Source organism: Alligator mississippiensis, chromosome 1 (genome assembly GCF_030867095.1).
Source record: "Alligator mississippiensis isolate rAllMis1 chromosome 1, rAllMis1, whole genome shotgun sequence".
Lineage (NCBI taxonomy): Eukaryota > Metazoa > Chordata > Crocodylia > Alligatoridae > Alligator > Alligator mississippiensis.
In genome coordinates this window covers 165,669,135-165,684,712 of record NC_081824.1, presented here as the reverse complement: position 1 = coordinate 165,684,712, position 15,578 = coordinate 165,669,135, and the positions used below count along the sequence as shown (strand labels likewise).

Sequence of the window (15,578 nt, the reverse complement as noted above, 5' to 3'; positions counted from 1 at the left end):
TCTCCCCATAGCTTTGTGTCATCTACAAACTTGGACAGAGTACATTTCACTCCCTCGTCCAAGTCGCTGATGAAGACATTAAAGAGTATTGGTCCAAGGACCGAGCCCTGCGGGACCCCGCTGCCCACACCCTTCCAGGTCGAAACCGACCCATCCACCATGATGGATCATCCATCCCCCCTCAGCCTCAGCAAGAGGAGGCTGAGGGGGGACCTGGTGCCTGCCTATAAACTCATCAGGGGAGATCAACAGCAAATAGGTAGAGCCCTTTTCTCCTCAGCACCACCTGGGGTGACAAGGAACAATGGTAATAAGCTGATGGAGAATAGGTTTAGGTTAGAGACCAGAAGGCAATATTTTACAGTTAGGGTGGCCAAAATCTGGAACCAACTTCCCAGGGAAGTGGTCCTCGTCCCTACCTTGGGCAAATTCAAGAGGAGGTTGGACGATCACCTGTCTGGGGTCTTGTGAACCTAGCATTCATTCCTGTCTGTGGCAGGGGGTCAGGCTAGATGATATGTTCAGGTCCCTCCTGACCCTAGCTACTATGAAACTATACAGGAGAAGGAAGAGGCATATCCCTACAACCTATGGTACCGAATCAAGACGACAGGGAACGTGCTGAAAAAACTACTTTGACCAAAACAGACAGCAGAAAGAATGGCTAGTTACAGGAATGATGTCATGAACACCATGAGAAACAAGACCACATTTGTTTACCTACAATGACATAGGTTAGTTATTGCTTATAGACTATTTTTGTACCCTCTGAAGATTACATTTTTAATGAATACTGTAACACTACTCTGTAACAACTTATTAAAAACCCCCTATAAATTGCCTTTGTTAACGGTAGTGTTAGAGTGATGCTGTAATCTTGATGGTTCAGGAATTTTATGAGAGAGAAGGATTTTTTTGGGATGGTATCCCAAATATATCCAATAAAAAGATAATTTCTTTAACCTTTCTCCTGATTTCTCTGAATACTCTTCAATTTTTCAATCTTATTTGGGCTGTGGACACTATACCTGGACAAAGTATTCCAGTAATGGTTGCTACAGACACCTGAAAAAAATATAGAGACCTGAAGAACGCCTTCCACCCAGAAGAGCACACAAAATACCAGCAGACTCTCCCTATGTCTGCAGAAGATGTTTGTGCCCAAAAGCTTGCAAAGAACATTCTTACCAACTATTTAGTTGGTCTAATAAAAGATATCACATTTACCCGAAAAACCTTGTCTGCCTATGTCCTTAGACCAACACTGCTATAACCACTAGCTTGCATTTGAAGGATTGCCTACCTTTATCCTGGCAACACAGTTAAAAGAAATCACCACCCAAAAATCCTTTGTAATTGGGATATTTAGTCCCTGAATATATGGGTCAGTTAAATAGGACCTGCTGGGAAAAATAGGGAAGACTGGAAAGAATGTCTCAAGCTAAGTCATTGTTCAGTAGTTTTATGCTGTTAAGGGACAATGATGGAACTATGGGCTTTGAAGATAGTGCTGCCTTTCTCCAGCCAAATGACAAATGTAGTTTTAAGTAAGATGTGAACAAGCCCAGAAATACAGTAGTACAAAAGAAGTATATCAAGGTTTTCAAAAGGCATTCTCTTAAGAAAGCGCAGTAGTCATTTGAAGGCGATTAGACTGAGACTGATGCACCGGGTGAAGTGTATCTGAAGAAACTAACTTTCCTTGCTTCCTAGGATAAGAGGCATGCATGTAGAATTTTTGTTTTTTTAGAATTTTTCCCCTCTAAATACTTTGTTCTCATTGCTAAAATAAATAACTTTGCTTTGAGAAGGCTGTCTGATTACTGCATACTCTTGTTCTTCTGAAGGGAAGGACAGCATATACTCAAATTCAGCCAGACTAACAGCAAAAATAGTTGACATAAAATTATTGAGTACTACAGCTCTGGGCCTAGTCTACGAGTAAGAATTACAAAATTTCACTGCAAGATATGTAAAGGTAAGAGGTTTATTACCTGAGGAGATGGAGATGAAGTTAGCTCTACAACTATGGCAATTAATTGTCTTGGTATAATTTTTACTTGCCATGGGGTAAGAGCAGGTAAATGGTCATCTACTGATGAGCTGTTGCTGAACATGTAAGTCACTGCCCCCTCACTGCAATTTGTTAATGCACTATCCAGACTCCATGTGGTCCTGGATTTCCATCTTGGATTTCATTTCTTTCCCAGTTTCTTTCCAGGTTTATTTATTCACGTGGGCCTTTCTTCTATAATTTTCAGGTGAAGAAGGCTGTGATTACTACCTAGGCAAAACCATTCTTTGATAAGCCATCCAGACTGCTTATGCCTTTTGCAAAGAAATCCTAGAAGCTTTTTAAGTTTCTGTTTGCTTAATCCTCTAGCATCCAGAATGTGGACATGTACACAAAACTAGTTAACTCAGTGCTAAAAGGGGCAAGGATTTACTGTGTGCCAGCTGCTCTGTGGTAACTGCATATATACATGCTTTTATCTCACTTTCATTGGTGGCAGTTCCACCATATGAGGATGACAGTATTTTGCTATAGATGACTATGGTAAACTGTGGTGCCTTAACCCTCAATATAAAAGTCTACATACACTTACTGCAGAGTGGCTGATGCACAATAAATTCCTCTCCCCTTTTACCTCAGAGTAACTAGCATATGTGCCTACGTACAAAAGATTCAGGTACCAGAGAATCATAATATTTATTTAACAAGAACTCCGGCAGCATTTGCAACATGTCTTTGTGTAGTGTCTTTTTTCTGAGATTTATAGTGTGACTACATAGAACCCGCTTCATACCTTTGCCCATCACTATTCTCTTGATGCTGAGGCTAGATAATATCAGGAGAGCTGTTTTACAGTACCTTTATAATTAAGCACTCCTCAGCGGTCTTCTTGGTGTGGATTGCTACTGCTGGTTAATCTTCAGGGGTGGGGATCTGGGGAGGCAAATTTATGAAGGAGAAAACTAGGTTACTTATCAGTAACTGGAATTCTCTGAATATATTGCCTCCTCAGATCCACATTAACCCTCCCTCCTTTCTTTAAAATTTCTGTATTGACTCATGATAAGTAGATTAAAAGTGAAGGGAGTGAAGCACTGTGACTCACTAATACCTTGCCTAAAAGAAAGTTTCATGGGTGTGTTGAGGCACTAATGGCCCCACTGGCTAATTACTTTAAATAGTGCTAGGATTCACAGGATTACATATTGGTCTACAGGCAAAAGGAATCAGAACTCTGGGTAGAGGTGGTATCTTTTATTAGACAAACTAGATACTTGCAAAAAAAAAAAAAAAAAAAAAAAAAAAAAAAAAAAAGTCTTGATTTGCCAGCTGTCGGGCACACTCACCCTTCTTCAGGAATAGGAGAACACAAAGATAGTAAAATTTCTCCTAGATGGAAATGAAAATTCACAGGATTCACAAGACTAGATTTGTAGAGGCAATATGAAGATGAAGTTACTGGCAAGTAATCTAGTTTTTGCACTCCTTCAGCCAGTTTCCACTTCCTGTGACAGATCACATTCAATCCAACACAAATGAATTTTCTAGTTAGATTTTGGAAAGCCTATTGCATTCTTCACTAAAATCACTATACTGTTATCCTCTGCTGGTTTTTTTCCTCAAGTTTTTTTTTGTTCTATCTCTAGTAAGAAAGGAAATCAATTGCGTCTACCGTGATTTGTTCATCATGATCTCCCCTGTTCAATACATAATTTTCCATTCTCCTCTATGTACTTGTTTATTTACAGATAACATTTGTATTTTATTTTGGAAATCGACAAGGATCATTCTCTGTCAGGATCATCATCTTCCTGTTCCCCTTGTGTTTTTCTAACATTCTGATAGGTCCCCACTTCTTCATTAGCCATCAAAGGTTTAATTTGCCAGAAAAGGTTGACCATCAGATGTCTTGCTTTTCAGTATGTCAGCATATTGAAGAAGCATGGTTCAATGTCCTTTTTTTCCCATAGAATTATTCTGCTTCCTTATGTCACAAATCCACGCAGCTAAGTTATTTCTGAAGACTCTTCATCCCTGCCACGCTGCTGGTGGGTGACAAATTACCTAAAAATACTTCAGCAGGAATTTATGTATCACATGCATGGAGGAGCAGTCATCAACCTTATATTATTTTTTTCTGCCTTTATAAGATCCGCAATGCCTCCATTAGTTTGTAGCAGGATTCTGATATATGGGAGAAAGAACATCTGATGGCAGGGGGGTGTCTTTTGCTTGCCAGATTAAAATATATTTAGATTTGGCTGATTTATGAAGCTACTGAAAAATCACCATTACTTGCCTGTGATTAGCATAGTAAAGCCCACTTTTGGCTTGATGCTAAATCTCTTAAGATTCTACTTGTCAGTATTGGATGATACTTTAGAACATTAGAAATCCAGGTATGCTGCTGAACTTCTGCATAGAACAGAGACACAATGGATTCTTCCTCTGCTGTTTCTGTTCCCAAGAAAATACCTTTATGCCTATGGTAATGTGCACTGCAATAAAAATGAGGAGACAATGTGTCCTACACTCACTTTTGTGTCATTAAATCACACTTTTCACAGCTTTTTCTATTAAGCAAGGCTTCACAGGTTAAACAAGCCAGAAACAGAATACAAATCTCTTATCAGGTGCAAGTCTCAACTACTTAAGCACATTGACAAATATTTGTTCTTAGTCATTTTGTTTATTAAATAGGGCTACTCCTGCCTATGTAGCTCATTGCTTATGATCCAGAGAGGAATACAGCCTTCTCTTACTACCAACTAAAATAATTACTCCTTTATTTTTTAGACTCACTAAACCATATGCAGCAGCAATCAACAAGTACTATTTAAGGAGTACACCGTTTCTCATGAGAGCAAGAGAATTCTCTAGGCAGCATGGATTACTTCAATAGGTTCCTGCTTCCTTTCCCTATACAAGTCCTTTCCCCTAAACATACTGACCAGGCTCCCTTCTCCCAGGCAATCACAGCTGTAGGCAACCCAACTGCAGTGTCAATCACATGATTGCAAAATTTACCACCGTTGTCATCTCTCATCAATTATTTTCTCTTCTCTTTTTATCCTTTTCTTCCAGTTTGCTGCTCTTTGTTGTATTGTAGACTGTGGACCTATCCCTCTCTTTTTTTATAGGTTTTTGGGGGGGATGGGATTTTAGAGGGGAGATGCATAGGAAAGGACTGCTAGAAAGGAAAACATTTAGGAAGGAGGTTAGTGAAACTGGACTGTGATCAATGTAAAGTGATTGTGAAAGGACTCTTGTTGTTAGCTCTTTCACTTAACTCAGGAGTGTCAAACTAATTTGGCCCTGTGGATCAGGCACAAGGTCCTCTTCCCACATACTAACTTTCCCCTATGCCAGATGCAGCACACAGGGTCTCTGCTCTGGGACCCATACTGCATGTCCCCTGCCCCTCCCTCCTGCTAGCCTGGAACCATGGGACACACATCACCTGCTCCAGCTGGTCTGTGACTCTTGGGTGCCTCATGCAGCATGGCATAGACCAGCTGGAACGGGTGCTGTGTGTTGCCTGCATTCCAGACTAGCTTGAGCAATGAGGAACAACATACTGAATGTGGCAAAGATCCCAGACTGGCTGGAACAGGCACTGCGTGTAGTGCATATCTTGGAGTGGGTGCCACATGTGGTGTGCGTCATCTCACACCCAGGAGCTTCTCCAGGGGCTCAGTGATGGGGTTCTGTGGGCCAGATCTGGTCCGCAGGCCATATCTTTGACATCCTCCACACCTAGCTGAGCAGCCCAGACAAACAGATAGCTCAAAAAAGGCACTGCCAAATTTAGAGGCAAATCTAAATGAATCACAAGTGGTTTTAGGGAACCTAAAATGGTATAATTTTATACTCAGGTGGAGGCAGAAAATGAAGAATAAACTGGTTTAGATTTTTAGAGAATCACCCCAAGAAAAGTTCACAATGTCCACAGAACTAACCCACTACCTCTATCCCCTTTGGATCTCATTAGGGATTAATAGGTATTTATCATGTATCCATAAAACCAGGGCCTAGCAAGCAACATGCTTTATGTAAGAGAAATACAAGTTTGTGCCCTTTTGACGGATATTCTTAATTGTGGAAATTCTGAAGATACTCTTCTTCCTTCCTTTATTTAAAGCTTGAAGGTTTCATTTTGGTTGGCTGGTTTGCATGAGATCCATAAACAATCTAGAATTCAAGTGGTCTACATGAACAGAGAGCCTGGGCCCTTGGTATTCTTAAGTTTTCTTTCACTGGTTTGCCTACAATAAAGCAAGAGTTAGCCCAAGTGCATCTGGCAAGATGAGGATTTTTCCGGACAAATTTTCATGCGATGCAGCTTTTTGGACACTGGGCATTCCAGAGTTAGCTGGAGTGTACTGGCTCTTTGACTATTCCATGACTACAAAAATGGCCCTAATGGAGCACCAGGCAGACTAACCTTGAAGATTAAAGCTGGCACAGAAATGAGACCATGAATTTGGGAGAATTAAAATGCTCCTTTGCTCCATCTCTTCACTTATGCTCAGTGCTTTACAAGATGTAGACTACTATCTGATCCAAGATTTTTAAGAATAGTAAGACAACACTCAGATTAAAATAACATACACAGTATCCTTCACATCCCGACCATATATTCAGCAAGAGTTAAATCAGGCAGCTACATCTTAAGATTAGTTACATTTGAAGGTTGCTTTGGGGTTTTTTTTTTCCACTTTTAGAAAGTGATTTCTCCTCTCAGCTCTGACACTTATTTGTTATTTCGTTGTCTTGTGTTATTTTCCTCAATTATATAAAGAAAATCACAATGTCTTCAAAGAATACAATTCTTTACTGTCCTCTGTATTAGGTTGTGGCAAACTGACACAATATAACACCATATGGGTAAGAAACATTAGGAAATGCCCCACAAAACACTCTAGAGAAAGTGTGAAAAAATAGAAGTGCTTTATGTTAAACTTCTCTTCTAGCTGATGGACTAGAAAATACAAAAAATGTTTTCTATGACCAAAAGAATGTGAAGGGGAATGAAAGAAAAAAAAATATTCTCCAAAAGACTTAACTCATTTCATTCAGCAAGCTCAAGATCCCCACCTGGTGGAGACAAGAAAATTATCAACTGTTTGGCAAACGAGCTCATTTTGTGGGGAAGCGATATCAGTGTTTTCTTTTCACATCTCCTGGTGGAAGGACCTCTCTACCTAGGTAATGTAAATGATAAAAAGATTTCGGTGGTAGGGGAGGGGGTTGGTTGTAGCCATGTTGGTCTAAGGACATAGGCAGACAAGGCTCTTTGGGTAAATGTGATACCTTTTATTAGACAAACTATTTAGCTGGAAAAGTTGTTTTTTGTAAGCTTTGGAGCACAAACACCCTTTTTCAGGCATAGGGAGAGTTTGCTGGAGTTTTGTGTTCTCCTGGATGGAAGAGAAGCCAATGTTTGTTCACTTCTGTTTCAATTTAATCCATGTATCTTAGACTAACCTGCAGAAACTAAATCAATTCAGTCTCAGGCTTTTTGACTATCTGTACTTAGCTTAAGTGTGACACAGGTAGGTGGGGGAGGGAGGAATGGTGACCTGGTAACAGAATGTAGCTGGTAAACTACAGAGAGATTACCTAGGGTTATCAGATGTTAGGCAGGTTATAATATGCCATAAATCCAATGTCTATATTTAGTTCATGATTTTTTGTATCCATTAGATTTATGAAGTGAAGTTCATAGGCTCGCCTACACAATAACTACACCCAACAGACCCATCACCACTCCTTGATCTTACATATGCACCTCCAGAAATGTTATACATCTAATCCAGTGCACCAAATGCCCTGATGGAAAATATGTAGGAGAAACCAAACAACAACCATGCACAAGAATGAACGCACACTGAAAATCTATCCAAGACAAAAAGAGCCAATTACCTATGAGTGGCCACTTCTCACAAGACAACCACTCTTTCCAATCTCTCAATTCTAATCCTCAAAGGGAATTTACAAAACACCTTTTGTAGACAAGCCTGTGAACTTCACTTCATAAACCGGATACAAAAAATCACGGACTAAAAATAGACAGGGCCTTCCCGGGGGGGGTGCAAATTGGGGCGACTGCCCTGGGCTTCATGTTTTGGAGGCCCTGCAGAGCCCCACAGAGTGGCCATGGCAACTCTACACTGCTGCTGGCTTCATGGCCAGCTGGCTGCTTGGTACTCCCCTCCTCCCCCAAATCCACCACATCCAGCCACTCGGCACCCTGCCTCCCCTTGCCACCAAATCCGCTGCCAGCTTCCTCATGTCCAAGGGTGAGGCTCTGCACAGGCTGATTTGCCCCAGGCCTGACACCCTGTGCAGGTCGTCTCTGAATAGACACTGGATTTATGGCAGATTGTAACTTGCCTGTCATCCGATAACCCCAGGCAACCCATCTGCATTTTGCCAGCTACAATCTATTATCAGCCCAATATTCCCCCTTCCCCCCCCTCCTACCTACCTCACATCTATTGTCTCCCATGGCCTCTGATCCTCACTGCCAGACAGTCGCATTTTCACAGACCTGCATTTTGCATATTGGCTTCTATTCCATTAAGGAGAACACAAAACAACAACAGACTCTCCCTATGCCTGAAGAAGGGTGTTTGTACTTGAAAGCTTGCAAAGTAGGGGTGCACCAATAGAGATTTCGAGGGCCAATAGCAATAGCCGATTTTTAAGGAGGCATATCGGCTGATACAGATCCGATTTCCAATACAGCTGTGTGCAGCTGTAAGTCTGTTGTGGTAAAAGGGGAGGGGGGAGGAAAGCGGTGTGAGGGAGTGCAGATCAAGGCCCCTGCGGTGAGGAAGGGAGTGGGGCTGAGGCAGGCACTGCGCAGCTGGGGCAGGGCAAGGCATGGGATGGAGTCATAGCTCATCCAGGGGGCATGGGGTGGCTCCTGCTGCTGTGCACACTACGGAAGGGCATGGGGGGGTGTGCCCCTAGATCTGTGCAGGGATGGGGTGGGCTGCAGCTGTGGGCCAGGGCTGTGCTGGGCTCTTCCTGGCAGGGGTTGGGCTGGGCTGGGCTGCGCTCAGGGCAGGCAGTGGCAGCGCTGGGAGGGGAACTACAGGGGGGCTGCAGCCACCCCAAATTTCACTGTAGCCCCCCTTCCCAGTGCTGCCGCCTAGCATGAACACAGCCCTAGCCCAACTCCCCCCCCCCATGCACTGGGAAGAGCCCAGTGCACCCCTGGCCCCAGCCCACAGCTGCAGCCCCTCCTGCCCCCCGCCACGCAGATCTGCAGGCACCCCTCCAGGTGCCTGCCTCAGCCCCTGCCCCACTCCCTCCCTCACTATGGGGGGGCGTTGATCTGCCCCCCCACACCTCTTCCCTCCCCCCTTCCTTTCCACCACAACAGACTTACCAGCTGCACACAGCTCTCCAAGCTGCACACATGCATGGGCATTTATTGGCCAAATTATTGGACACATTAGGCCAATTTCCGATGCAATCAATTTTCTCTATATCAGTGCCGATCCGATATTGGGCCGATGTATTGGTGCACCTCTATTGCAAAGAACAATTTTCCCAGCTATTTAGTTGGTCTAATAAAAGATATCACATTTACCCAAGGAACCATGTCTGCAGATACAAAGATTAGCATCCAATTTTTTTTATACAATGTAAGTAGTGGAAATATATCTTTTTCCTCTCTATGATATCTATTGGAGATTATTCAGAGTTTTGGGCTATAAATAAACAGTGATACAAAATAGTTTAAAACACACTTTTAATTTATAAACTTGTTGAAATAAGACCTATCCAGTGCAATGCTGACTTAACAGATTGATACTGCTTTTTGCAGGAAGAAGTTAAGGGAATCTTGTGCCCCTATGTCTTAAGATAGAAAAGTGATAAAGAGTTCAATACAGCTCCTGCTGAAATCAGTGGGCGCTTTCCCTTCTTACAAGTGCAGTTGATTTTTAAAATAAGTATCTTCAGGGCTACCACTGTTATTGTTTACTTTCCACATTATTCCCTGCTGGACTTTGATCACCCTTAACATTCAAAGAAAACAAACAAATTGTGCAAACAACTAAAACTAAGTCCTTGGCTTAGGATCAGTCTCCAGATACTTTCGGCTATGCTCAGACAACAATAACGCCTATGCCTTTATGGTGGAAATTCCACCTGGAATGGTAAGGGACAGAGAACCACAGATCATTCGCAGACCTGAAATTACAAAGCTAGAATGTAAATAAAGTCAGGTGAGACGAAGCAAGAAAAGGGGCTCAGAGCAATGACTTAATTCAGAGCTTCTCCTGGCCAGGCTTCACCTGTAGAACTCCAATGAACTTACCGACTAGGGACAGAAATTTCACAAACCGGTATCAAGTGATCAGAAACTAGTTCAAATCTCCCCTGCACTCCGCTCCCCCATCAGAAGGTGGGCAGGCTATCCTTGGCCTAAGCTGTCTGCTCTAGCAGAGCAGGGAGACATGCTCTAGCGCAGTGGTTTCCAACGTTTAAGTAGGAGATCACCTTTGGCATTTAAAAACAACTCAAGATCTACAGTGCACTGCTGCAAACTCCCCTTCCCTCCCTTGCAGCAGGTAAGTCTGTGGGAAGGGAAGTGGGGGGCAGATCGAAGCAGAAGGAGAAAAAATTATTTGGGGGCATGCCTTCCCAGCAGGTAAGTCTCACCTGGTCGGGGCCCCACTCAACTTACCCCTGGTTTCGCCTCTGTCCCTGTCTGTGGGGGCTTCTGTCCCTGAGCTGCGGGGGCTTCCTGTCCACGGGGCGCTTTTCCCTCACCATGGGGGGGCCTCAGTCTAGCCCCTGCACCTTCCCTCCCCCACGGACTGACCTGATGAGCTGGGGTACAAGCGTGCATGCATGCAGGCACTCAGCCCCCCCACCCCAGCCCCAGATCATCTCCAAGAGGCTCCGAGATCTACTGGTGGATTGAGACCATTGCTCTAGTACCACCTCCTTCCACCTCCCCTGCTTCTGGCCTGGGCCACGGTCAGCATGTGGCTGGATTTCTGGAATCAAAAGTGAATGTCTGTTCACTTGCACTCAAACAGCTTAAGACCTTCCCTTGACATAACTTCTAAGGTAGAGTGACAAGTCATACTGCAATCTGCCCTGCAATTGGGGCAGCATCTCTTACAAATGATCATCATCTTTCATTTCATTTCACCGATTACAAGTAAATGTATACAGTGAAAGCAAGTTTCTCTGTTTTCTTAAGTGAATGCTACCATAACTGATATATCAACACTATTTCTTCATTGGAAAAAAAATCACGTCAAATGAAAACTACATGTCAAATAAAAATCTGACGTAAATAGCAACTATAACATTCATGCAAATCTTAGAACTAGTTATACTTCATTTATATTGACTCCTCCCCCAAGAGCAATAAATAATCATTTAAAACTTCCAGACCTGGAATTAAAAATAGTTGATGTATATAAAAGCTATTCCATTAATGTACATAATTTTAAAAATGAAATTTGCAGTGTAAAAGGATTCTCTGAAGGGGCCATTTCTCCCATATCTTTTACCCACAGCTTTTAAAATCTATGTACTTATCAATATTACCTGCCAAAGACTTCAGTTATCCTTCTCCCTAATAAACAAAGTCAATGTCTGAAGCAAATAGTCAGCCTTACAACTGAACAACTTGATGCACCCATATACTGGTATTTCCATTTCAGATTTTCACAGGTTTATTCAACCATGAGGAGCAGAAACCATTTAAACATTTTGATGAATACTTTGATACACCTTCTAACCCACAAAGATTTTTTTATACTCACTAGTTTTGCACTGACAAATGCGGCAACCATTTTGATCCAGTTTGAAACTGTAGATGCAATCTTTTTCAGTCAATGTGCAGTTCACCAACATCTCACATGTGGGTGGGCCTATTGTGATGTACGTTGGTTCTGATAAATAAGAAATATAAAACAATTATAAACAATTGGCTATAAAAAACCTAACATTTCTTACAATATTTTAAATGGTAGAGCTTTATGATCATATTACCAACCTAAAGACTAAATTTGTATTAAGTTCAGATTGAGAATATACAACTGGAATTTAAAGAAATAAAGTTACAGGAATCTTGTAACTACCACAGCAAAATAAGTACTATACTCCAGAAAAATCAGAATGAGGTTAAAATGAAAAGAAATCCAAAGTATTAAAGCACAAACAAGCAATTAGGTCATAGATCCATAACTTGTGTCATGCAGCACAATGATGACTGAGGTGCTTTGTAGCATTTCTAGTACCGGAGTGCACACAGCTAATTTTTAAATGCACATTATATTTTGTTCTTGTTCTTTTTTTATCCCTGTCAGGTCACAAAAGACATGGTTAAAGATATAAGAGCAGTGGAAATCACAGAAATAAATCATTCTTTTGTTTTTGTGGAGCGTGTAGCTTTCAGTGATAGAGAGTAAAGAAAATGACTTTTAATCCTAAAAATTATCTTCAACTATAGCCATCATTCAAGATTTCAGCAAACTTCAATACTTGCGAAGTCTGAAGGATCTTTGTTATTCAGTTGGCAAGACTGGTAAAATAAAGGCTGGGCCTAGACTACTACCATATTTACTTAAATCCAAGACAGTTTTCTCCCCATGTGGTCCAACCACAGCCAAGCTATATCTTTTCTTGAGAAAAGGCCTGTGCATGGGATGAAGTGGGCCATTTGTGTAAGTTGGTCCATTATGGTCAGGATTGCATAACAACCACTTGAAACTGGAGGCTCGACAATAAAGTCCTGTGAGACTGTAGATCACAGCTAAGGCAGGATGGGGAGGGGTTCAAGGAGTCTGCAAGGCTTCTGAAGGGGTCTCTTGGTGTGGACACAAACATTGCAAGAGCGGACAAAGGCCTGCACTGTCTTGCGTAGTCATAACCAGCAAAAGTAGTGGGATGTGAGGCAGTTGGTCTTGGTTACAGGGTGGTCTGCTAGCAGGGAGTTGTGGCTTAGGTGAAGGATGGTTAATCTACCCAGATCCAGGAACATGTAGATCCTACTACCTTGGGTAAATATGATGCCACCCTGGACCCAGTGTAGTTACTGCATGAAGATGGTCTGCTCTTCTGGGAGTATTTTCCCCTGGGTGTTGGCACAAAGCAGGGAGAGTAGGTCTATTGATAATATGGTGCTGATGAAGTTATGAAGCCATAGAATACAGCTAGAGTCATGTGACTCTTGAATATGTGTCATACTCACCTTTACAGGAGCAGTGTTTGCCTTTTCATTTCTAGGCCTGGGCTGGCAATGTATCTGAAAGTCATACTGGAATCAGAGTAGCCAAAGTTGCCTCTAGCTGGGAGACTAAGCCTTTTGGAAGTATTTCTAGATCTTATGGTCAGTAAAAACTTACCTTGTGGCATGCCCCGCTCCACAAAAGGTGCTCAGATGGCCAAGAGTTTGCAGTCCAAAATCTCATGATTTTGTTTTAGTGGGATGAGCTTGCAGGAGGAGGCAGCACAGAGGTGCAGGGCCTCTTCCAGGCCCTGACACTAAGAGCACTGCACTTACTGTCATGCTAAAAACATTTGTTTCCAGCACACATGGCAAGGCTGGATCTGGAAAGGTTAAAACAAGGGCAGAAGTAAAGACCTGCTTTGGGTATTTGAAGGTTTGTTGGGCTTCCACAGACCAGAACAATTGGATGTTTTTACACAGCAGTGAGAAGAGACACCACCTGGGCAACACTGGCGATGAACCACTGGAAAAAGTGCAGGGCTATAGGTTGCAGCCATGTTGATCTAAGGACATAGGGAGATATGGTCCTTTGGGTAAACATGATATCTTTTATTAGACCAACTCAAATAGTTGGAAAAATTCTTCTTTGCAAGTCTTTGGGTATAAATACCCTTCATCAGGTTGACGAAACTTCTGCAGTTGGTCTGTGCTCTTCCTGGATGGAATGAATAGTAAAGAAGCCTGTTTTTGGAATTCTTTGACATCCTGGGGTACCTTCTACTTTCAGATGGCCTAGATTTTTTTTGGGGGGGGGGGGGCATTTTTAAGCATTCTGGGGACAAAATAAGTCAAGAAACTCAGGTTTTATCAAAGGCACTCAGGAGATTTGGTCAAAGACATGTTTCTCCATCTTTGCAAAAAGGCCATGTTGGCACAGCCTCTCTAGCACTACCTGGATATGTGACACTTGCTGGTCAGAGTCTTCCGAGAAGATTAGAATGTCATCCAAGTAAGCGATAATGAATTTGTCCAAGAGGTCTCACAACATGTTAATGATGTGCTGAAATGTGACTGGGATGTTGGTGAACCCGAAGGGCATAACTAAATACTCCAAATGGCATTCATCACCAGCCCTGACTCTCACCTAGTGATATGCTCTCCAGAGGTTGAGCTCGGTGAATATGTAGATGATTTTCCATTAAAGGGTACTGATTGTAGATGGAGACCTGCTTCAGGGCCTGACAATCCACACGAAGGCTGAGGCTCCTATCCTTCTTCTTGACCAATAGGACAGGGGTTCCAGTGGGTCAGGTGGACTTTCTCATGAACCTGTGGTCCAGGTTCTTCTGCAGGTATTTCTTGTAGGGCAGCAAGTTCTGACTCTGATATGGCATAGATATGCTCCACTGAAATCTTTTCCCCTTGGCTGCAGATTGATGGGACAAGGACATCCATGTTTTCTTTATTGAATAAGTCAGTGTAATTTTGGTATTTTTGGGGTATGCTGGGTTTGACCTCAGGATGCTGAATCCCATAGGGGGCGACGGTGGTCAGGACCTTTGCTTAAATCATACGGCTGGTAACCATCCCGGGGTTCCAGCAATGTTTCTGGCAGTAGCTGGAACCAAATAAACTTCCCAGAAATTTCTAATTAACTAGGGGGTTGTGGCAGATGACCCAGGGGAATCCCAAAACTAACTAGTAATACAGGAAACAGAATGCTTCAATACATAGCATCTCATAGTGTCCATGGATGTTCAGCTGCAGGGTGGCAGTTTCCTATTCTATGGGCTGGACGCAAGAGGGGTCTATAGTTTCAGTGATCTCTCGCTTAGACTGCCACTATAAAAGGATTCTTAGGGCCTGGGTCACAGTCTTGTCAATAAAGTTGCTTGCTTTCCCAGAGTCCAATAAAGCAGTTAGAACTAGAAGCAGGTGGATTTGACCTGGGACCTGGAGGTGGATCATATAACTTAACTGAGGGTTCCAAGGATCAGGCTTACTGTAGATTTCCATTATTAAACGAGTGAGAAGAGTTTGTGGTGCTGGGCCTGGATAGCTTGTTTCCCTAGTTCTGTCTTGGGGCACCTGACAAATCTGTGTCCTGTGTCCCCACAAGAGAGAGAGGTCATGCTGGTAGCATTTCTCCCACACATCTTGGGTAAGGTGTTGGCACCCCCAGGTCAATCTGCATGGGTTTTGGAAGTTACTAATGTTGGGACTCAGACAGTTTTCCCACCACCTATGTGTCCCTTTTCTGCTGCAACACAGCAGACACCCACTGGAATGAGGTAGCCGTATGTTATCAATTTCAGGGGGGCTCCAAGGGCCCTGGCAGGGGATTGGGCTCCATCC

General features: G+C 42.8%; 1 protein-coding gene across 1 annotated transcript in view; it reads right to left on the bottom strand.

Annotated features, from left to right (window-relative positions):
* The window catches only part of CRIM1 (cysteine rich transmembrane BMP regulator 1), a 379,726-nt gene that overhangs the window by 98,592 nt on the left and 265,556 nt on the right, over positions 1-15,578 (bottom strand). The window contains exon 8 of the mRNA XM_006265483.4: positions 11,815-11,943. Within this exon, the coding sequence (XP_006265545.1) occupies positions 11,815-11,943 (129 nt within the window). The remainder of the gene's footprint in view (positions 1-11,814; positions 11,944-15,578) is intronic.